We start from the raw sequence: 24,629 nt of genomic DNA on the forward strand, positions 1-24,629 counted from the left end.
TTTATAAAAAATGGAAATGAGTAAGTGTTTTCCCCCTTTGTAGCCTGATTTCCCTTAAAAAGGAAGTTACTTGCAGGCACAAGGCTATGAATTACAGTACCAGTACATTAACAAAAAGCCTAAAGTAGCTCTTTTGTATCTTACTTATGCCACACTTTCTATGTCTCTGAGACATGCAGGTCATCCTGACAACTCCTCATGAATAACATGGGTTATGCCCATAAAGCCTGTGTACTACCACTATACACCTAGAGGAAAACAGTATGTGGTGGAAAGATTTTAGCAACACAGCTGGGAAGACCACACTCCTCATGAGTTGTGCTATTTTTCTGTAGCTTTCTATTTATTCTCTAAAAGCAGCTGACACTTCTATGTATTCTGAATGCTAAGAGTCCTAAGGAGATTGATTAGTGGGTGGAGTGCAGATAAGGCAGCCAAAGGCGGATGATAAATGTCACATGGATATCTCTACCACATGCGTATACAGGGCCTATCGGGGGGTGGGAGGTGTGTGTGTGTGTATGTACACCTGGGAATAGAATAATAGCACTAAAACTCAGGGATAACTGAGTCAACATTATTTAAAATTTTATTGTAAAAAGTGAATTTTATTGTAAGAGAGCACTCCCCAGTAGGAACATTTCTAAAGGCCCAGTAGCTGTAGTTAAACTTCTAAAGAATCTGGTCATTTTTCACATGACTATCTATAGCTTCTGAGCACATGGACTTTTTAAGGCAATGTCTACACTACCAAATCACATAGACTTAACTTACATCAGCATACAGCCACCGTAGTTTTAAATATCACTTGTGTATGCGCGCGTGCACTTCGCTTTGTGTTAGCGGTGCGCGTCCTCACCAGGAACGTTTGTATCGACTGTATTATCAGTGTTGGGCATTGTGGGATGAATCCTGAAAGCCAGCAACAATTGATGTAAGCAATAGTGTGTAAACTGAACAGTGTGTTGACCTAATTACATTGACTCTACGTGCTCCTCGGGGGGAAGTGGTGTTACTAAATCAGCACAGAAAAGCACTTATGTCAGCGGGAGCCAAATTTAAGTAAAGACACTCCAACAGCAAGATTGATGCAAGCCAGTTTACATTGACCTAACCCAGTAGTGTAGACTATGGACTAAGATTTGGCTCTGCTATTACTAGTGGGGGCAGAGAACAAGCCTATGAGCAGTAGCATAGGGTGGGGTGTGATTGCAGAAAGGAGGAACAAAAGTCTCATTACTTCTGTCCTTGCTTCCCCCTTTTAAAAGAGAAATAAAGGGGATTACGAGAGAATAAAAAGCCACTTTCTGCCTCTCACCCTCCCAATGAGATTCAAGGATGAGAGAAGCTCCCACAGTCAGGGGTTGGAAGGGAAAAGGTTTCCACTCTCCTGCATCCAAGAGGATGGAGAGGAGCTCCTCCTTGCTTCCAGCAATGGAAGTCGGGTGGCTTAGACCAACTTCCAAATTATTTAATCCCTACTAGATAGGTGTGATGTTGCACTCCATATGTTTATGGAAATATGCTTTGACTGTGAATATAATGTAACTGGAATATGCTTTAGGCAAAAGGTCTCTTGTAAGATATCATTACAAGACTTGTAATCTATTAAGTGCGTTCATACTATTTGTATGAATGTATCATTCTTGTATCTGAAGTGAGAAATAAGAAGTATTTCTCTGAAGTCTTATTGCAATTATACAGAGTGTGGGCCATTAATGGTGGTTTAGAATCTTGATGGCTCCCATTAACCAGGACAATTAGTTGTAAGTGGCTCTGTTTACTTGCAAGCCTTCCTGTGTTCCTGAGAGTCAGGCTGGGAAGAATGGAGGCTTGGGGTCTCACAAGACATGTGACCATGTCACCTGGTACTGGAATCCATCTTAAATCTGGTGCTTTTCCATTTAGGAGGAGGGGTGGGAACCCAGAGAGACAAAAGATTCCCGCCTTGTGCCAAAGATATAAAAGGGGGTGGAACAGAACAAAGGGGGCTGCCAGTCATAAGAAATCTCCTAGTTACCACCTGAGCTGGAACTAACAAGAACTGTACCAGGGGAAAGGATTGGGCCCAGACTAGGAAGGAGTCTAGTCTGTGAAAGAAGCTTATTGGAACACCTCTGAGGGTGAGATTTACCTGTATTCAGTTTCTTAATGTATTAGACTTAGACTTGCGTGTTTTGTTTTATTTTGCTTGGTAACTTACTTTGTTCTGTCTGTTATTATTTAAAACCACTTAAATCCTACTTCTTATACTTAATAAAATCACTCTTGTTTATTAGTAATCTCAGAGTAAGTGATTAATACCTGGGGGAGCAAACAGCTGTGCATCTCTATCAGTGTTATAGAGGGCGGACAATCGCAGCTTTTACCCTGTATAAGCTTTATATAGAGTAAAACTAACTTATTTAGGGTTTGAATCCCAGTGGGAGCTGGGTGTCTGGGTGCTGGAGATCAGTGACTTGCTGAGGAGTTTTTGGTTAAAGCCTGCAGCTTTGGCGGTGTGGATCAGACCTGGGTCTGTGTTGCAAGAGGCTAGCGTGTCTGACTCAAGGCAGAGTTCTGGAGTCCCAAGCTGACAAAGAAAACAGGCTTAGAGGTAGTTTCAGCACATCAGGTGACCGTCCCAAGGGGGTCTCTGTGACCAAATCCATCACAACAGGTATGGAAATAGTGTACAATAGGCATCTCATCACGTGCTACCCATAGACCCAGTTATCTCCTACCTTACCCCCTTCTTTCTGGATAGTACAAAATACTTAGCAATTCAAGAACACATTCCCTCTGGAGCAGCTCAAATTCTGTCTCAACTGCCCTGTGAGGTATGCAAGTAACCTCATTTACGGAAAAAGAAACAGACATCAAGTAAAACTACTTGCTTTAGGTCACGCAGAAAGGCTGCGGCAAAGCTGGGAACTGAACCCCAGTTGACGTCAACCACAAGGCCATTCTTTCCCATCCAGTCTAGCTATTTCCAGGGTTTCCCTGCACCAATCTGTCTCGGACACTAGCTCTCCATGATAAGGATCACCACCACCTTCCTTAAAAATCAGCAAGGTTAGCAAGCCACAAATTTCCCAGCAGTCAGAACAACGTATAAAGATGTGGTGATGAGTTGTGTGACTCAATTTCTCTGGCCAATTTTGTACTATGACCTGCCTGAATGCACAGTGCCAAATCAGAGGAAGCTACAGAACTCAGCAAGTGAGATAAAGCCATGGCAGAAATAAGTCAGCCTTACATACACAGCTTTAAAGGAGTTAAGGTAACGATGGTTGGGCCATCAAGTAGCAGGAGAATTTACCTTGCTGGCTCCATCCATGCTATGATGTTTTACTCTTCCCAAGGCGAAACCTGGGATCAAAGAAGATTTACAAAACCACACAGACCCTAGAAAAGGGAGGCATTATTTTTGGGTGAGCGGAAAGAGACTGGCTAGGATGTATCAGTGAAAAGACCGACAGAGACAGGGAGAAGGCTGCAAGCGTGTAGGCTGTTTCTCCCAACTCAGAGATGTAGAATAAAGACAAACCTGCCTGAGATGGGCATAGAGGTTAAGTTTAGGTAAGGTAATATACTTGTAGGTCTGTTATTTTAAAATCCACCTCTAAGTGCTGTGTACATTTTGTTGTTTGTTTTTTTAAATGCTCCCAAATTCTCAGAAAATCTGTGCTAGATCTTATAGATCCAGGCTACCCAAGAAATATTCAATCTCTAAGCCAGAACACCAGTGACTCTTGTGTATTAGATTCCTCTTCCCTGTAAGGTATCTGAGTACAGTCTAGATTTGACAAGCCAGAGAATCTTCAGGAGAGAGGTGCCATAACATGATGATTTAGAAGTTCTTGGAGGGCTATGACTGTGGCTGATGAGAGGCCTACCCACCCCAACTTCTGCACCATTTTAATGGCAAGTTTCATTGTAGGCTGACTGGGTGAGACATCTCATATCTCAATACCTGCCTGTTTAGATTTTTTTGGTAAGTTTAATATCAGGATACTTGTTCTTTTAGCAGAATCTTACATCAAAAAAGATTCTGCAGGAGGGCAGAAGGACATTTTCCTAAAAACACAAACACCACAGGAGAACTGTGAAATAGTCTTGCACACACCTGAGTTATACTGTGGTAACTGAGTGACTCCAAATAGAGCTATGAAATTATTTATACCCCTCAAGGGTTCTGAGAACTTGTTCTTGCAGTTGCTGTGATGGTGTTATAGTTCCAAGAGGTGTTTAGACATTCATTTCAATTTCCTGTATTCACGTATGATGAATATGACGAGTTTTATTTAACTCCGGCCCACACAAGAGGCCCTTTTATATGTTCTTTAGAGATTTTCCATTACAGCACAAAGGCACAAGGAATTTTAGAGATCCTTAATTGTAAAATTAATGTATTCCCTCGGTCCACTGTGAAGCATAGTACCTTTGACCACCTAGGAAAAACACACTGGATAAGAGAATATATAGCAATACAGCAATAAGTGCTAGCCTTCCACTCTAGGAAATAGCTAGAGAATATGACAGGGAGGGACAGCATGAAGGGGAAGGGGGGGAAAATAGAAAATATCTTGCTTCATATATGTCACACAATTTAGAGAAACATCAGCTATTGCTATGACTGAAATATTGTGTCCAAGCATGTTCTGTAGATGTTTGAAGTTTCAGCAGAACAAAAATGAAGCTTCCATCCTACATGATCCCTTAGCGTACATCTACATTGCAGTTAAAAACCTGCAACTAGCCCATGCCAGATGACTTGGGTTCGGGCTAAGGGGCTGTTTCACTGCAGTGTGGACATTCATGCTCTGGCTGGACTCTGGGCTCGAGAACCCTGTGAGATTGGAGGTTCCCAGAGCTCGGGCTGCATCCTGGCCCCAAAGGACTACACTGCAATGAAATAGCCCCTTAGCCTGAGCCCCCTAGTTCAAGTCAGCCGGTACAGGCCAGCTGTGTCTAATTGTAGTGTAGACATACCCTTAGTGATCCCAGCAGAAATACAGCTGCTACTGTTCGAATAATTTGCATGAGGGAGATTAATGAAATTTTCTTATTTCAGTGAAGAACATGTAAAGTATTTTAATTCATAAATCGGGAAGTTTTAATATGCTCATAGTTACATTAACTTATCCACATTACAGACATCTATAGTGTCAAAAAAATATTAAAAACACATTATCAAGGTTGCAAAGTCAAGCACTCAAAATTTCAGAAATGCCAGAAATAAAGTTGTCCATGCAACCCTAAGTCGGCTCCCTTGTGCATATGCATTATGATGGTCTTTAAATCACATAATTTTTTAAAGAAGTATAGTTGGATAAATAGTAGCTTCCCACTTTTTAAAGAAACAAATGGAAAAAAACCCAAGTGCTATCATGTGGAACCATACTGATGCCTAAATTTGGTTCATCAGCAGGGTCCAGGTCCTCAGATGCACAGCACAGATCTCTACCACTCAATTCAATGATGTAACTAGTAGCTCTAGTAGGCGGTTTTCCTCTATGTGGACAAGCCACTAGAAAGGGATGATATACTGTCAGTGGGTTTTACAGCTACGTACTGACAGAGGAAAGAAGAGACTAAGAACCTCGAACTGGACCCAGGAGCCACAGAGGAGAGTGTGTTCAGACATCCTTCTGCCCCCTGCCATATACCTCAGCTAACCCACTCACCTCACCTTCCCCTCCTCTGAATGCCTCCGCCGCCACACTCCCTGCATTTGAGACATGCGGTTTCTTCCTCCTCTCTGACTGGGCACCAGTAGCAGGTGCACTGAGAACACAGGAGCAATAGTCTCCCTGCTCTCAGTGCCTATCCCCAGATAAGTACTCTCTGGCTGCCAGGAAGAGTCCTGCTCACCCCAGGTTGGAGCATGCCTGGTGCTGAGTGAATATTTAGGGATCTAACTCTAACAAGCCTCTCCCGTGCACCTACAAACTGCAATTTTTCAGAGGCATACAACTTGACCAGATTTGGGGGAAATTTACACAGGGATAGCAGCAAAAGGCACACCTGACACTAGCGCTGCCTCCCTACTAAGTCTAGGGTCCCTGCAGATTTCCCTCAGCAAGGCTACTTTACTCTTAAGCCACTCCCAGCCTCTGGCAGCTAGCTCCTCTCTTTTGTGTGGTCCAGGCTGGTTTCCACAGAGGTTAACAGGCCCCAGTTATTTCTGGGCCTTGCTTGGAATCCATGGCTGTCTGACTAAGCCACTCACCTGCCCCTCTGAGGCCCTGGACAGGCAGTATATCCTATAAAACAATACAATGGTGAGATGAACAGGTCACTGCCAGGTGTGACTGTAACAAAATAACTAACTCTTTCCCTATGAAGGTAGCATTCCTGATGAAGTACATAACCAAAAACCTGTGTTTATTCCTCCAGCCATGACCTTTCCTTGGGCACCAACTAGTATTTGCACACACAAACAGACACTGCATATATACAATGAAATTCAGCATGACAAACCATGGACAAGTTTACTGCCTTGTCACAAGTTCTCATGTAGTTATCTAAACTAGGGCTGTCAATTAAATGCAGTCAACTTTCATGCGATTAACTCAAATTAATAGCAATTAAAAAGTTAATCGCGATTAATTGCAGTTTTAATCACATTGTTAGACAATACCAATTGAAGTTTATTAAATATTTTGGATGTTTTTCTACATTTTCAAATATATTAATTTCAATCACAACACAGAATACAAAAAAGTGTACAGTACTCACTTTATATTGTTTTTATTACAAATATATGCACTGTATTTCAATTACCTCATACAAGTACTGAAGTGCAATCTCTATCGTGAAAGCACAACTTACAAATGTAGATTTTTTTTTTGTTACATAAGTGCACTCAAAAAACAAAACAATGTAAAACTTCAGAGCCTACAAGTCCACTCAGTCCTACTTCTTGTTCAGGCAATCGCTCAAACAGGTTTGTATACATTTATGGGAGATAATGCTGCCCGCTTCTTATTTACAATGTCAACTGAAAGTGAGAACAGACATTCGCATGACACTTTTGTAGCCAGCAGTGTAAGGTATTTACATGCCAGATATGCTAAACATTCATATACCCCTTCATGCTTCGGCCACCATATCAGAAGACATGCTTCCATGCTGATGACACTCATTAAACAAATAATACATTAATTAAATTTGTGACTGAGCTTCTCGGGGGAGAACTGTAAGTCTCCTGCTCTGTGTTTTACCCGCATTCTGCCATATATTTCATGTTATAGCAGTCTTGGATGATGACCCAGCATGTTGTTCATTTTAAGAACACTTCCACTGCAGATTTGACAAAATGCAAAGAAGGTACCAATGTGAGATTTCTAAAGACAGCTACAGCACTCAACCCAAAACTTAAGAATCTGAAGTGCCTTCCAAAATCTGAGAGGGATGAGGTGTGGACCATGCTTTAAAAACTCTTAAGAGTAACACTCTGATGCAGAAACTACAGAACCCAAAACACCAAAAAAGAAAATCAACCTTCTGCTGGTGGCATCTGACTCAGATGCCGAAAATGAACATGCGCTGGTCTGCACGGCTTTGGATCATTATTGAGCAGAACCCACCATCAGCATGGACGCATGTCCTCTGGAATGGTGGTTGGAGCATGAAGGGACGTATGAATCTTTAGCACATCTGGCACATAAATATCTTGCAACACCAACTACAATAATGCCATGCATTATCTCGCGTAAATGTATACAAACTTGTTTGTCTGAGCGATTGTCTGAACAAGAAGTAGGACTGAGTGGATTTGTAGGCTCTAAATTTTTAGATAGTTTTGTTTTTGAGTGCACTTATGTAACAAAAAATAAATCTACATTTGTAAATTCAACTTCCATGATAAAGATTTTGCACTACAGTACTTGTATTACGTGAATCAAAAAATACTATTTTTTATTTTTATACAGTGCAAAAATTTATAATGAAAAATAAATATAAAGTGAGCACTGTACACTTTGTATTCTGTGCTGTAATTCAAATCAATATATTTGAAAATGTGGAAAACATCCAGACATTTATATAAATAGTATTCTATTGTTGCTTAACAGTGCGATTAATCATAATTAATTTTTTTTAATCGCTTGACAGCCCGAAGCCAAACAAAAGCAAAAGTATTCCATGCTTATTGAATAATTTGTTACCATTGAACAACGATGAATTCACAAAGAGACTAAACAACAAGCCAAGCAAGTTTTGGAAAGTTCTTCAATTGTAGCAGGTATCCCAGGACACCATTTGTTTGGCCATATGGTTTACTGATGATCACTGCCAGAACATGAACACATAACCATCATTATAACCCCTTCTGCTAAAGGTTGTATTAAAAAGCTAAATTATTAAAAACTACACCAAGAACTACAGTTAGTAGAATGTTCCACTTATACCAAAAGCAGCAAGGAAATCCACAGCTGAAGGTTGTTTACCATATTTCCTCCCATAGGAAGGTCCAACAGGGTGCATTACATCTTTAACGGGGTGCCCCTTCAGGTATGTCCACACAGCATTTTGGAGCCTGCAGGAGTGAACCTTGCAGCCTGCATCGACAGATTCTGGTTAGCGGGACTCATGCTAGCACTCTAAATACAGCCATGTAGACAGCACTTTGGGCTGGACCTTAGCCTCTGAAGCCCATCCCCCTCCTTGGGCTATTTTTAGTACTTTGGCGCAGGCTTCACTAACACAAGTCTGTCGACCTGAGCTGGAAGGCTTGTTCCTGCAGGCTCCAAAATGCCTGTGCTGACGTACCCTTTGTGTCTAATTATTGGAAGACATATGGTAAATTTCACCTTCAGTTGTTAATTTCCTTGCTATTTCTGCATGGTCTTCTAAATGTAATTTATACTGTGGATTTTTACATCCAGATAATTAAAATCCACACGTCAAGAACCAAGTCTACATGCTGAATACTTCAGGCAAATTACATGAATACTTCCCTATTTACCACCTCCCTCCCCCCAAACAAATGAACGTATAATGAATCAATATTAATCCATACGGCAACTAATATCCTGCAAAAAAAGTCGGATCAGCAGATCGAGGGACGTGATCGTTCCCCTCTATTCGACATTGGTGAGGCCTCATCTGTAGTACTGTGTCCAGTTTTGGGCCCCACACTACAAGAAGGATGTGGAAAAATTGGAAAGAGTCCAGCGGAGGACAACAAAAATGATTAGGGGACTGGAACACATGACTTCTGAGGAGAGGCTGAGGGAACTGGGATTGTTTAGTCTGCGGAAGAGAAGAAGATGGGGGGATTTGATAGCTGCTTTCAACTACCTGAAGGGGGTTCCAAAGAGGATGGAACTAGACTGTTCTCTGTGGTACCAGATGACAGAACAAGGAGTAATGGTCTCAAGTTGCAGTGGGGGAGGTTTCGGTTGGATGTTAGGAAAAACTTTTTCACTAGGAGGGTGGTGAAGCACTGGAATGGGTTACCTAGGGAAGTGGTGGAATCTCCTTCCTTAGAGGTTTTCAAGGTCAGGCTTGACAAAGCCCTGGCTGGGATGAGTTAGTTGGGGATTGGTCCTGCTTTGAGCAGGGGGTTGGACTAGATGACCTCCTCAGGTCCCTTCCAACCCTGATATTCTATGATTCCTGCTGCCCCCCCCCCTTTAAAAACAAAAAAAAACAAAAAACACTGTAGCAATCAAAAGCCACCTTGGAGATAGTCTCAGTCACCTTCCTTAAAATACAAGAAAATTTCAGTTTGTTAGGCAGTTATATTTTAGCCTGCAGGAAACTTACTAAATTCCTTGAAAAATAATGTTTTCTGATTTTTACAAGTATACTTTGATTGCATATCATCAGGTTTTTCTTCACTGTATTGTAGAGAGAGTTCACAGCATTACAAAAAACACTAAGCATGTATGTATCAAAAAATTAATAATTCTTCCAAATTATATTAAAATAAGCTATTCCTTCCTTGCACAGTATAAGAAATGTTTTGATTTGATACAATTCTAATAATTGCACCAAAGGTTCTCAAGCCAGAAATAATGCCACTAAACAGCCTTTACTGGTACAGAACTTGTACTCCAGCAGTTTTCAATTTAAACAATCTGTACATTACAGTCCTCCAAGTCCGTCATGTCAGTGCCCAGTTTCATTACCACCTCCACTGCAAAACTGTCTAGGATAAATTAGTTATCTGTTAAAATCTTTCCTACTAAAATCAAAGACTCTGAAAAATGTTCAGGTTTAAGTTTGAGAAATTTTACAGCTGCGGAAACTACAGTTCCAGCTGAATTCTGGAGCACGTTTACTCTAAAACCACACATTAAACTACCCCCAAAAGTAATGAACTAATTATAATTTCTGCATAATGGCAATACCAATGACTAATATTCAAATGCTTCCCATTAGAGATTTTAATAGGTTTTAAGTTCTTATGTACAAATCTATTTATCATTTAAATATTTTCAGAATGTATAAGTTACACCATTGACAATTTAACAAATGTTCTCTCAGACAGTTTCAAGTCATCCAAAAAACTCAAACCTTTTGGAATTACTATTCAAGTACTTTAAAAAGAGCTGCCTGCATTCTGATGTGAAAGTATATGCAAACATCCAAAAGTATTGGGGTGGGAGTGGAGCCTTGCGATGTGAAACCACTTTTTATTCAATCTGACCTGCAGTTAATGAAAAAGTAAAAAAACACTAGTTCCTCACCAGAGTATTGCTCTTCTTAATATCTTCTAATCGCTCCAACACTGAAGTCAGGTTTGGGTCATCTGATTCCACAAACCATATTGGTGATGAAGAAGGATAAGACTCCTGTAATAGAAATGACAGTTAAACATCCATACCAATAGTTAAGTAATACAATATTAGTGTCAGACTAACTTAAATTGTTAGATTATGTAGTAGCATTGATTCTTTTACCTCAGATTTACTTTAAGAAAAAATTAAGTTTTCCCCAGCCTCTCTACCTCAACTTGTTATTCAAGCTTTTTCCTGCCACTTTAAATTTTCAGCCTATTTTCCTCTCAGTCCAACAATGGACCTACATAAGATTGAGGTTTAAAAGTAATTTTCCTTCACTTCTGAAGTTTAAGTCTGAAGGGCAGTGGACACCACAGAAAGTCAATGAACCTAGTACAGTCAAAGTCCTCACATATTACAAGCTAGAGCTATATTTTGAAGGACAAGAGTCAGACATATCTACATCCCAACTTCCTGTTTGTCAACAAAGTTTTAGACTCACTCAAGTATGTGAAACAAAAACATGAAAGCATTTGGTACCTATTCACAATCCTGACAGCACCACAGAAGAGGCACCAACATTTAACCCCAGAACAAGTTTCTCCTAACTGCTTTGGCAGCGTGCTCTAGGAGTACATGAGTAAGTAATTCACGTAACATGTCCCCATTACGTCCTCCAAGACCAGGATTTTAAGAGGCACCAATTTTATCTATGCTTCTGCTACTGTGGGCTTGTGAAAGGCCCTCCAGAGTTTAAAGACTGCCTCCTGGAGAGCAGGGTCTCAAAAACTTCCTACTTCAAGGCTGCTTTCAAGGTACCACTATGACCCAAAAAGGGTTTTAAATTTGTTTTGTTTGATAGCAAAATGCCAAATATTTATAAGCTAGTTAGAATAAAAAGAATTTTGTACAATCATAAAGCAAGTCTTTTATGCTATTTAGAAGCTGCCAAAGCTAACTCAAGTAGTGTAGCAGTTTTATAAGACAAGTCTACCGCTCCATCCTCCACTTACTTAACATTCAATATTCCTACAAATTGTTTTTGCAGCTTTTTAGGTAATTCTCAGAATCTTCAGAAGAAGCCTGCTGTGAGTTGCTGAATAATCCTGGTAGTTAGGATCAAAAGGCCATCCGTCCTAGCATAGATGGGTTAGTAAGAGGACCCTCTTCAGCTTTGTGCACTCCACACAAAACAGGCACAATTAAGGTTATGTCTATTCTACACACCTTTTAGTGACACAGCTGTGCTGCTACAGCCGTGCTGCTAAAAAGCGTGCAGTGTAACTGCTGTTTGTCAGCGGGAGAGAGCTCTCCCCCCGACAAAAAACTTCCACCCCCAACGAGCGGTGGTAGCTTTGTAGACAGGAGAGCTGTCCTGCCAACAAAGTGCTGTTCACATGGGTGCTTTTTGTCAGTAAAACTTTTGTCGTCCAGGGTGGGGGGTGGGGTGTTTTTTTCCACACCCCTGAATGACAAAAGTTTTACTGACGCAAGTGCAGTGTAGACAAAGCCATAGACTGGTATTGCCAGGGTCTGCCAAGCCCAAAGCAAGACAGCATCTTACAGCAGATGTAGTGTTGGAATGAGGAGAGAAGGCAGGTGCAAGAAACTCCAAGAGGTGTATAAATGCTATACACTATACAGCACATATCACGGCATTCTACCTGCCTCTAACCCTGTGGACATATACTATGCTTAGGCAAATGCACCTTCAGTACACTTCCGTTATCTCCCACGTATTCCAGAAAAAAAAACAAGGCCACAGCTAAACCTCATAGTAAACAAATAAATCAAAGAACAAAGTATGTTTTGAGATGCTATCTTCACTTACACAACTGTAGTTTAATTTTAAATTTAGAATATTTTTGAAGTGTATTTGCATTTGTAAGAGTAATGAAATATTAAGGCCTCACTTCAATCCTCTGCCATCCTTCAGAAGTCTTTGAGATATGGGGAAATTAGTGGCTTCCCCCAGAAAGTGAGACAAATTATGCAAGTCAGTAGTAAACTTTTGCCCACCCATCCCCGTTTACTTGATCATGACCACATGGCTATGCACATCTAAAAACTAAATTGTGCCCAAGAAAATCTCCAGCCCAAGATCTCTGTTGATGGCCAAGTTCCATGTTCCACCTCCTCAGTCAGTCACTGAGCTTCACTAGTTTAGACATCCAGACATTGTCATCTGCAACCTCTCTCTGGAATAACATTTGCCATCAACACCACACTCATCTCCTCCTCTCCTCTCCCCCCCCCCCTTGCCCCGGTTTTGTACAACAAAAAATGAAGGTTTTTTTATTCACTGAAGAGCCATTGGAAACACCACAAAAATCTCTTTTCCAGGCTGTGAGTGCATTGTATCCGCACTATCACTATGCTTAAGTGAAAGTTTATTTCACAGCTTACTAACTGCAGTTAACTCCCATTGCTACTGCAAGATTACTGGCCGTTTTAGTGACTAATGAAATTAAGAGTAGTGTTCAAGTGTGCGCTATGACTATGTCCTTACACAGTTTCCTTCTTGTGATATTTATTCTTTGCTTTACAGTACCCTGTAAAAATTCCCAGCATCCTCTAAAAGACATGATTCCTGCCCCTAAAGCTTATGATCTAACGTTATCATTCAGTCATTAAAACCCCAAACAAGGTTTTGAACAAGCTTTGGAAGTGAATATAATGGATAAAAATACTTTGCTAGGTCTTCCTACTTAGGGTTAGGCATTTTGATCATTTGCAAAATCACTATGTATTTAAAACAGAAGTGCAGAGTATGTACCGCCAGACTTTGAAATGGAGAAATACAAGCATAGAAGAATTGGCTCTTAGCACTAGACTCGCTTCACAGATAACCCTTCTAATTGAAGAAAAGCTGATTTTTGCAAGAGGTCATATGGCTAGGCAAGGTGCAGCAGGTTTTGGCAATAAAGATAGTGGAGTGCAGAATGCATCCCCAACAACACACAGCAAAAAAAATTCCGACTTTAGTGTTTATAAAGGTCAGTAGATAAGACAAATTAGCAGTAACAAAATTCTACTAGAAACTGACAGGTTTTATAAAACTGAGTTTTACAAGACCCCAGAGAAGCTACTTTTCCCTAAATGTTTGAATTGCTTAAGGATATCATACAGAAAGACTGTGTGTTACATAGTGAGGAGCAGTGTTAAAAAAATCAGTCATTTTTCACTTTGTTTTCAAGCATGTTGTAAATAAAGCAGAACCCTTGAGATGTCTATCAAGTTTTAGCTCCCAGAAATAGTCAAAAGTGTTTTCCAAGATACAGAAATAATTCTCTGTCCATGGCACCCAGAGCTTGGGGTTTTTTGGGGGGAATGAGCTAAGGCGAAATCAGGCCAACAAGTCTCCAGAAGTAGACTTGTGTTTATTAAATAAGTTGTCCAAAACAGCCAGGTTTGGTTATTCACTTTCTTCCTTTTCTCAAGAGATTTATATTTAGTGATCATCTTAATTGAAGTAAACTCCATCAAGAATTTGTGGACTTACTGAACCTTCCTAGTTGTATTCTTGCCTTGGTAAAGAGAAGGAAAGATTTTAGAAACACTAAATGCTATTTGAGAGACCGGGATGATATACATGTGATTCCAGCCAGGCAAATGATCTCATGAAAAAGAGACACTGTCAACTTCCACTGAAGCTGGGCATTTGATTAAGTAATTCAATCCAAATCTTAAGTATGAATCTCCCTATTTAATTCTCTTCCATAAATAAGAGTGATTAGTTAATTGCCCAGAGTTGTGTCAACCTGCCTTTGGATGCAAAGGGGGATGGGAGGAGACAACATCTTACTCACAGACCATTCTTCCAAATTATGCATTTAGAATCCGTTGAGACAGTAGTTTTCTATTTATATCCTTTCCCTATCATTCTAAAGGCTCTTCTCTCACATCACCATGTGCCCCCAGCAGTACTAAAATATCCAGAACAGAGTTCTTCAGCTTTGTGAGCAAAATTCAGCCCAGTCTGGAGGGCCCATGTAATACTTTCTACACCATTTACAATAACCACTGTGTTGGGGAGGAGAAATGACAGCAGGGCAGCCTCCAAGGAGAACACTAGATTTGTAGATCTGGTGGTCCTAATATGTAAGTTGGGTTGAGTGGCTGATAAGATATGCAGTATCCTGCATTGGATGATTTTTTCACCTTCTCATCCTCCCTTCCCACTCCAACACTTAACTAACTGGATTTTCTGCAAGTAAAGTAAATCTCACCCTATGTTGGGAAGCATGTTAAGACACAGGCAATATCCAGACCTGTTTCTGTATGGCACGTGTCATTAGGCACTTTTATTTTCTCTTCTATATTCTCAAGCTGTATGTTACATTTTAACACAAAATGAGTAAATGTGGAAAAAGCAGATTACAGCGACCATATACTAAGCATAGTATTAATGGGAGTTGAACATGCAAAAGGAAAAGGATCTTCAAGTTCAATACCATTCCTATGCAGCCAGTGCATGAGAAAAAACTTAGTGAGTTAATGTTTCAGTTTTTAAACTAATTGTGCGTGCACACACTTACTGTATATTCCAGTTTGGCACATAATCAAGGTATTTAAAGTTGACTCTTGATGGATATATTCACAATTTTAAGTGAGTAACAGCTTTGATAAATAGCATCAAAAGATTCTATAGATGAGCAGATAACTATTCTGACACATCATTTGTGTTATACTAGAGATGAGTCACCACCCATTTTGGAATATGGAATATAAACAAGCATTTCAAACATTCAAATCTGTAAAAATAAAGAAGCTCACTTGAGATCTGTAATGAAACAAACAGCCATGGTACTTGGGATATGGCAAAAAATTCTATTGTACTTATGGCTTGGGAGGTCATCTGAACTACTCTGCAGAACCAGGGCTTGTAAAATTTACTAGATGACTAAACCTACCTACAAGCAGCTGATCTGAGAGGGTTGGTGGGGTTTTTTTTGTAAGGGGATGAGGAGTGGGGTTGGGGGTGCGAAGAGGAAGATAAGAAAGAATATCAATGCGGTATAGGGACAACAGCTTCACTTCCTGAGAGCAGGAATTTGTTACAAGTAAAGCCTGCAGGCTTAAATTTGTGTAGCCTTTTTATAAGCTAATCTGTGTACTGTAAAAATTGCTCAGTAACAAGAACACTTGACATACTGAGCAATTACATCACACCAAAAAAGTGTACTGAGGCCGGAAGACAAAGGCTCAATGTTTACAGCCAACCTAGATACAGTTACCACTCATAGTACCCTTACATTCCAGAGAGCGTTTGTACTAACAAGAGGCCAGATTGTGTTGTCAAAGACCACAAACCTTTGTCTAGCTCCCATGCTATATAAAGCATCCAATAGCTAAACAATATCAAGGTAACGGTTAAATCTGGCCCATTAATAAATACCCAGGACACGAGAGGGAAGAGTCCCTAGGAGCTTGCCACTGCAACACAATTTTGGAACTGCATGCCTGTTAGTTGGCATAATGCTTCTTCATAAAGCCACCGCACAAGGAAGGATGAGAGGTTACAATGAGATACCACAATTCAGACACTAAGCTTCACATCCTGACATGTGCTTTCCTTACCTTTTGTCAGGGCTCTGACTTCTTAAAGGTAATAGAATATTTTGTAATTTTATAGTTGTTTTTGCAGACTAGCTTGTTCATAGGGTAGACAGATTTGTCATTTGTGTCTAAGCACATACTATTGAAGACAATTTACCCTTAACAAGGATGTTTTTGAACTTGTATTTAGTATATAATTGTTACCTGTTTGACACCACGAGTTACCACTATACATTTTCTCTTTTTTTACGAAGTATGCTGTAGCAGTTATGCACAGCCCAAACTAGATTACTTCCAAAGTACACAGAATTAAGGTATGTGAAGTCACAGTAAAATGCTGTCTTAGTTATGTGTTACCATGGAAGTTTTGATTTAATCACAAACTTCATTATCCCACCCCCTGCAAGCTGTATAGCACAGGGGTGGCCAACCTGAGCCTGAGAAGGAGCCAGAATTTACCAATGTACATTGCCACAGAAATAAATCACCAGCCCAGCCCCCTGCCCCCAAAATCAGCTCCCACCTTCCACAGCCTCCTGCCCTCTAGCAGCCTGACCAGTCAGCACGCTCTGTGGGGGAGGGGAAGGAGCGAGGGCATGGCAGGCTTGGGGGAAGGGCAAGGGCCTTGGGCGAAGGGGTGGAGTGTGGGCAGAGCCTGGAGCAGACCAGGGGGTTGAGCAGTGAGCACCCCCAGGCACACTGGAAAGTTAGCGTCTGTAGCTCCAGCCGCAGAGTCAGCGCCTATGCAAGGAGCTGCATATTAACCTCTGAAGAGCCACAGGTTGGCCATCCCAGTATAGCAAGTGAACCTCTCCTTTATACAGTGGATCTATCAGACGCCACTCTGCCATGGTAGAGTGTGGCTATAATTAATGTTTTTGTGTGTATATACTTACATGTTGCTAGTTCTTTCCTTCTTCCCATTTTAGTCAGACTGGATGTTTTATATTTCATTAGTTTATTAATTGTTAGTAGAAAAACTAAAATCTGGAGTTAACTACTTTGAAAACGTGAGCTATTGCAACTCTTATATGTTTATTTTAAATCAAGTAGTTTAAATAGCTCAATCTTGCCATGGTAGTGGATCAAAAAATATCAAAACAGTAAGCTTGTTTTTAATTAAGCATGCTCTTATAATTAATAGAAATTAGATCTAACTTCCCCCCACACCATATAAACCATAGTCAGTTTGGATCAGAATTAACAGTCAGTGTTGAACATCATAATGTTCCTTATGCCAACATTTCTGCCCATCATTTTTTGTCACTACACTACAACACTGAAAAATGTTCAGGTTTGTTAATTGCTTCTGAAAAGCTAGCAGAGGACACTGAAGCCACTGTTTGGGACGGCACACAAAGGAGTCTTGGTCTCAGGAATGAAGTGGTAACTTTTATTATAGGAAGAGAGTTAAAAGTCTTTCCCCAGATGTGCATGCATGCACATCCTATTTACTTCAGTGGGAGTTAGTACATGCCTTTCACATGAGGACTTGCACTACAACAGTTCTTCTACACAAAGCAAGGTGGGAGGCATAATTCCCACCTTAGGTAGTCAGGCTCAAAGTAGTGGGATAAAATTCACACAGTGAAGCCATGGCTACATAGGCAGCAGGCTGGCCTAGCCACTGCCCTGTAGCTATAGTTACATTGCTAATTTTAGTGCACTGGCTTCAGCGGAGTAGGTGTACATACATCCACCTGAGCAAGAATTACACCTCCCGGTTTTGTGCGGATGTACCCTTAAAATGCACAGGGTTTATCTCTCACTAGCCAACTATTGTACTATTACCAAGGCCATGGTGGATAAATTTAGAAATCACCAGTTTTAATCAAGTCAGCAAGCAAAAAACCTTAAATTAAGTCAAGTTGGATCTTGTTTTGCATTTGTACTTTTTAGTTACTTTCCTAAAGAAAGGTTCATTCTTTGTGGTTGGTTTAACCACTAAAATGGTTTATTTGGAACCAAATATACTCTTAAACTAGATTTTGTACTAACCAGGAGGATGCAATATAAGCACATTATAATATATATCTTAACGTAACTTAAAATATGAATTTCTTGTTTGAAAATTGGCAGTGACATTTCTTACTTCTGAGTTTAAAAAAAAATCTAGTTTGTGGTAAGTTACATTTAGATGGAAATTGGAATTCAATTAAGGATTCACAAAAACAACATTTAAAAATTATTTTTTATTAGTTAAAGCTACTTTAAATGTGCTGATACATTAGGAAAAATCAAAAATCATCAAGACTTGGTTTTGTATTTAAAACTGACAAACAATTAACTGTAGAATCAGTGAGCTGACAGATGAAAAAAATCCAGCCCATTGTGACCAGAAGCAAAGGTATTTAGTTGCCTAAAGATGCAGACAGACACCTCTGACAATGCCATTTGGTTCACATATGCATCTTCAGGCACCTAAAAACCCTTTGAAAACCTGCGCCCCCCGCGTCATCCTCTAACCTGGTTTTATTCCTAGATTGGGGTGAGGGGGGGTGGAAATGCAGCTTTCCAGCTTTTTGAAATCCCAATTGGTTTCTCAACTTTGAATGAACCAGTCCGTGGTGGGCAAGGTTTTGTGGCCTACAACATGCAGGAGGTCAGACTAGATGATCATGGTGGTCCTTTTGACGTTAAAGTCTAAGAGTCCTAATTAAAAAAGTATGGTTTCTGCACCTACCATCTACACTGAAACCAAAAGTAATTAAGGCTAAAGCTTTTCTGCACAACAAAAACTGAAAATAAACTTACATTTTTCCAAGTGTAAATACCAGCATTCACTCCACTGTAAAGACTGAAAAAAAAAAATCACATAGATACTAATAGGTATCAGAGCAGCAGCCGTGTTAGTCTGTATTCGCAAAAAGAAAAGGAGGACTTGTGGCACCTTAGAGACTAACCAATTTATTTGAGCATAAGCCTTCGTGAGCTACAGCATCCGATGAAGTGAGCTGTAGCTCACGAAAGCTTATGCTCAAATAAATTGGTTAGTCTCTAAGGTGCCACAAGTCCTCCTCTTCTTTTTGCGAATACAGACTAATACGGCTGCTACTCTGAAACCTGTCATTACATAATGACACTTATAAACCTTGAGTTGACCTCAAAAGTTGGACATTTTCCACCTTGATTCTGTATTAAAAAAGCAGCATCTTAACTCATTACAATATGAGGGGGGACTCCATGTAGTGTATTATGTTTCATTAAACTGTTTTTAATAGATTACAATAGCTTTAGGCCTTAATATAGGTTTTCATTTCAAATTTTAAAAACAGGTTTATTTTTAGAACTAAAGTATGTGTAAAAAAACCACTTAAAAATAGACTTGTATCCACCCTGAAAAAGGCAGACATTTTTATCTGCTCTTCTGTCAGGGTTCCTTTACACAAGCCATGTAAATATCATACCATCTACTTCTTTGTTTATGTACAATAAACAAATCCAACCGCATTCATACAGTTTTAGTTAAGCAGGTATAATTTTTTTTTTTTAAAGTATCTACATAGTATAGGCAGAATACTTATGACAACAAAAATGTCATTTTCTTTCACCCTCTCTACAGTCAAAAGCCCATGTACTCTAGGGCAAGCAACTCACCTTTTGTGGGAGATTCCCTAGATTGTGTGGCCCAAGTACAGCAGACTAGAAGTTCTGTTAAAGCTTCATTTAATATTTAAAAAAAAAAAAAAAAAAAAAAGCTTAAAAGAGGCTATTCAAGTAATTGTTCTGTATGTTCATTTTCAGTTAATACATTTTTTTTTTTTAAATTCAGTTTGATGCTGTCCCTATACAGATTTTGTATTGACAAGCTGTAACTATACTGGAAGAGAGTAATGAAGGTAACTGGAGGTTTTCATGGTTACGCAGGTGAGAGTCATCTGGGGAGGTGTAGGAGGCATGTTAGAAAAGAATCCCGTAATCCTGTTCTATATAGGTTCTAATACTGTGCTCATCATGATAGTATCCGAGCACCTTTCAGTAGTGCATTAAGCAACGGGACTAACATCTGTCACTTATTTGTTCTCTTATCCTCTCCCTAGGGGGAGAAGTGTGTGCAGTGGAGTGTTTTGTTTGTATTGTTTAAAAAAAAAATCCACTCACAACTATATGTTTGAGAAGTCAAGGGTCAAAGAAATGTACCTTGCACTAAAAGTGGGATGTGGTGAGGTGTGTGATGGTACTTAGGGTCCTGTGGGAGTTTATTCCAGTCTTGGGCCAGCCCACGTGAGACAGATCCGACTCCCACACAGATAAGCTTTACTCTTGTTGTAGAAAGTTTCAGTGTGTTAACATTACTTAGATGTTTCTGCTTGAAATCAGCAGAATAGCCAATATTTAACCAATCATTTCTAGGTTTCACAATTAAAACCCCGTTGAGACGGCCGGAGCAGTTCACACCTCTGAGCTACCATTTCAGCCTTTTATAGATTCAGGCAGACCATTATCTCACTGTACACATTTCAGTATTTTCTTTGCAAGCATATGGACTAGAGATATTTTTGTAAGTAAAATGAAAGCTTAGATTCTGGATTACAGTTCTGCAGCAGGTGGTGGACTCAGCAGCACATGCCAGTGGAGTATTCACAGGACAGTGACTACAGAGTAACTTTATATACACATTAAGTGGGCTAATATTTGGGTGAGAAGAGTTCTCATGTTTGCTGGAAGTTATTCCAAAACCAAGCAGCTTATAGCAAATACAAGCAAGCTCTACAGAATTTTCTTGGATTTGTTACAAAATCTATAAGTGTAGCTGAATTTAAAAAAGTTAAGGCAGTAAGTAAAACATTTTAGAGATCAAGAATACTACTTTGGCATAAGGAAAAGGAAAAAGCTTTTCAAAAGTCTTGTTTTCAATTTAAGATGCTCTAAAGTGTAATAATTCTGAAATTTGTAAAATAAAATGGATAGGTAACGCTGATTGCAATTCTGAGTCTCTCTACCCTCTGCAGACACACACGTAACCTCCCACCCCAGCCCATAAACTTTTTTTTTTTTAAAAGGAAAAAAAAAAAAACCACCCCAGTTCTCTAGTATCAATACATCTTACAATAAGGCAGGGTGTGCGCAATGGACGGCAATAGTCAGCAAAGAACAGATTTCAGTTAAATTGTCAAGGTCATGAATGTAGACATATGTCATAGGATACAGTTATTAAGCTTCTTGTAGGCAGAGTTCTATAGCCTCTTAAGTTGCGTTTATTAGTCAAGCTATCACCCACGCTATAACTCAATACCTACTGTTTTACTGAATGCAATGTGTGAACCACCACATCAACCTTGGGGAGATTATGGGTTGGGTAAACCAATCTCGGAAGGGAGTCTGCCAGACTGCATAAATTTCAGCTGGCACAACCCCTTGCTAAATGATTATAAACAACAAACAAAAGAAAAAGTATCTTGCTTATGGGTTTGCAGTAGTGCTACAGAAAATTTGATACTGAGTGGTATAATTAAAGCAAGCCAGTTGAGGGGGCTGGGGGAGAAGAACACCTGAAAGAAGAGCATATTCTTATTCATTTGAACAATGAAAGGTCACTATGTTTTTAGAAGAAACTAGTAACTGGTATTTTTAAAAAGCTACACTTTGAGGAGGTAAAGCAATACATTTATTCTCGAACATCTAGGTCACCAAAATGTACACTTTAATATTAGGCTTTTGATACTGTCCACACAAAGAAATTCACGTTCAGGTGGATACTACTAAACTTTTGTGAAAGAACAAAACCCACCTCTACACACACACCCGCTTCTCCCCCATCATGGCAGGAAATAAGTAGTTAACCTGTGGCTGCTAATACATCTACAAGAGATGCAGCTTAATGCTAAACTTTGTTTACCATCAAGTATAGCCAAAGACGAACAGTGTTATGCAGTTTCAGAAGTCAAGGTCAAATGCTGCTCTTAAACAACTGCCTCTGAAACTGGGGTTAGTCCTCAACTACACTGTAATTAAATCAGGTTCAAAGGCACCCTTTAGCTAACACTTTTGTCAGCAACAGATGATTGTCAGTGTAGACAAGACTAGAGAGGTTAAGTGACTTCCCAAGATCATATAGACTGCTAGGAAGTCTGTAGCAGAGCTAAGAGCCCAGATCTTCAACTCTCAGGTCTTTTCCATTAACCACAATACCATCCTACCAAATACAGAGACTTCACAAATGCACAGGATCTTGGCTTTAGTCTATATGCCAACAGAGTATTACAAAATAGTCAGCCAGATCAAATTATAATACAAGAAAGCTCATTACCCTGTAGGAATTTTGAGCCCTGAATTTTCTTACTTGTCATGTTTGTGCAACAATCTTGATGCCGCAATTTTGTCAGGGAATTTTTGTTTCAGGAGCCTCAACAACAAGTATTCCTCTTGCTTAATGTCTGTTATCCAGATGCATGTGTGTTGTCACTAGGTTGTCTAATGAACATTTTGATTCACTTTTAATGTCAATTCTTAAGGCATGGATTTTTGTATCAGATTCTAAAGGAGTTAGTATGATTCAGCTTGTGACATGGTGAATACCACACAACTTAATTTTTGGATGTCTGGAAGAAAACAAAAAACAAACATGCATTACCTGAAATGAAGAGTCAACTCTTTGTATATTTAAGAGTTAGTCACACTTTATTTCTATGACCACGTGAACAGATATGATCAGCTTCACTAAAGTAGTATTAGCCATATCAGTAGCGAAGTAGCTAAGACTGGCTTTTACTTGGTCACCATTAGGTTTAGAAGTCAAAATACCATTTAAGTGGTGAAAGCTGAACCATCATACCTGGTATCTAGTTCCTCTTCACTTCCCTATATCTTACTGATTTCAAGAATACTGTAAATTATCTGGGCAGAGTTCTCATCTTCCCCACACCCTCTAAGCCAATTCCTTCACCCGTCATTCAGTCAGATGTCTCTCTTCTGCTCTTATTCTAACATTCATGCCTTCTTCTCAGTTTTATTCTCTCTTCAAGGATTTCTGATTTTTCCATGGGTGGACCATATCCTACTAGTCTGTGGGGGTGATCCATGAGACACTATCTCCTCTTGCACTGGTGAGCAATTCTCACTAGTTTCTCTACATCCTCTTGCCAAGTATCCGTGTTCCACCCAACCCTCCTAGTTTGATTTACCTTTCGCCTATTGCTAACCCTGATCCTTCTTCTTTATCCCTCCTATGCTTGAAGAGCATCCCAATCAATATTTGCCAAGTTCCTTAGCTCTCCTTCAAAAACACAAAAATTCACACCTAGTCTACAGAGCTGATATGCACCAACATCCACACAAAATTCCAATTACCAACACTTGCATTGTTACTGTATCTTTACAGCAAAGCTGTTTAATGCAGGACTTTGTCTTCCATTTATAGATTATCAATACTGTTAAGCTCCATATAGACCGTTTAAAAGTCAAATACAATGCCTCTGCAACAATCTGTTCAGATTTGGGATAGGTTTCAGAGTAACAGCCGTGTTAGTCTGTATTCGCAAAAAGAAAAGGAGTACTTGTGGCACCTTAGAGACAAATAAATAACAAATAAATTTGTTAGTCTTTAAGGTGCCACAAGTACTCCTTTTCAGATTTGGGATAGAACACTTTTACCAAAATCAGAAGGTTTACTTACTTCTGACTGAATAAAATACCTTGGAATCCAAGTTCCTTCAGCTACTAAACTGCAAAAATTCTGTATTAAACCAGCAGTTCAGCAGATGAGAAGATCCCTGCAAACAGGCATGCTTCCTTAGAATACTTGTGGGAAGAGTTACCCTATTGAACCAGTATTTTTCCTCTTCCTCCCAGCTACTGGTGTTCCTTAAAAAGATGTTGGATAAAATATTCTATTTCATAGTAATCTACTTTAATAATCCCAATTTTCCGACAGGAATGGGAGGTTCCATGTCTATAAAGACCAAGTATAGAGGGGTTAATTCTATGTAAAAACATTTGCCAATAGTTATCACACAGTGGTGTCCAAGATATCACAGGTTTCCTTGAAACAAAGTAGGAAATAACTGGTTTTTTAGATTCATTAATTTGGAAGTCAAGTAGAATGATTTGTGGCAAGTAAAATAAAACCACTAGTTCTCGGACTAGTTATTATCAGTTCTAATATCACATCAAACAGAAGCAGCAATAGTAGGCATCTTTGCCATGTACAGTGTCAAATTAAATGGAGAAATAGTAATGCTATTTACAAAGAGTGTCACAATAGTAATGCTATTTACAAAGAGGGCCACATAGAGCACATAAAGCTATTGCTCAAATTCTGGCTCAAATCCAATGTTTTTGATAACATGAAACAAACGGTCACTCTAGGACACTAAATGTCTTCTAATTATCCAATGAAGTAATCCTAAACTATGT

General features: G+C 39.5%; 1 protein-coding gene across 1 annotated transcript in view; it reads right to left on the minus strand.

Annotated features, from left to right (window-relative positions):
• The window catches only part of UBE2Q2 (ubiquitin conjugating enzyme E2 Q2), a 75,516-nt gene that overhangs the window by 43,181 nt on the left and 7,706 nt on the right, over positions 1-24,629 (minus strand). Inside the window, exon 2 of the mRNA XM_074966070.1 lies at positions 10,683-10,787. Coding sequence (XP_074822171.1) covers positions 10,683-10,787 — 105 coding nt within the window. The remainder of the gene's footprint in view (positions 1-10,682; positions 10,788-24,629) is intronic.

The sequence above is a fragment of the Natator depressus genome, chromosome 10 (genome assembly GCF_965152275.1).
Source record: "Natator depressus isolate rNatDep1 chromosome 10, rNatDep2.hap1, whole genome shotgun sequence".
Lineage (NCBI taxonomy): Eukaryota > Metazoa > Chordata > Testudines > Cheloniidae > Natator > Natator depressus.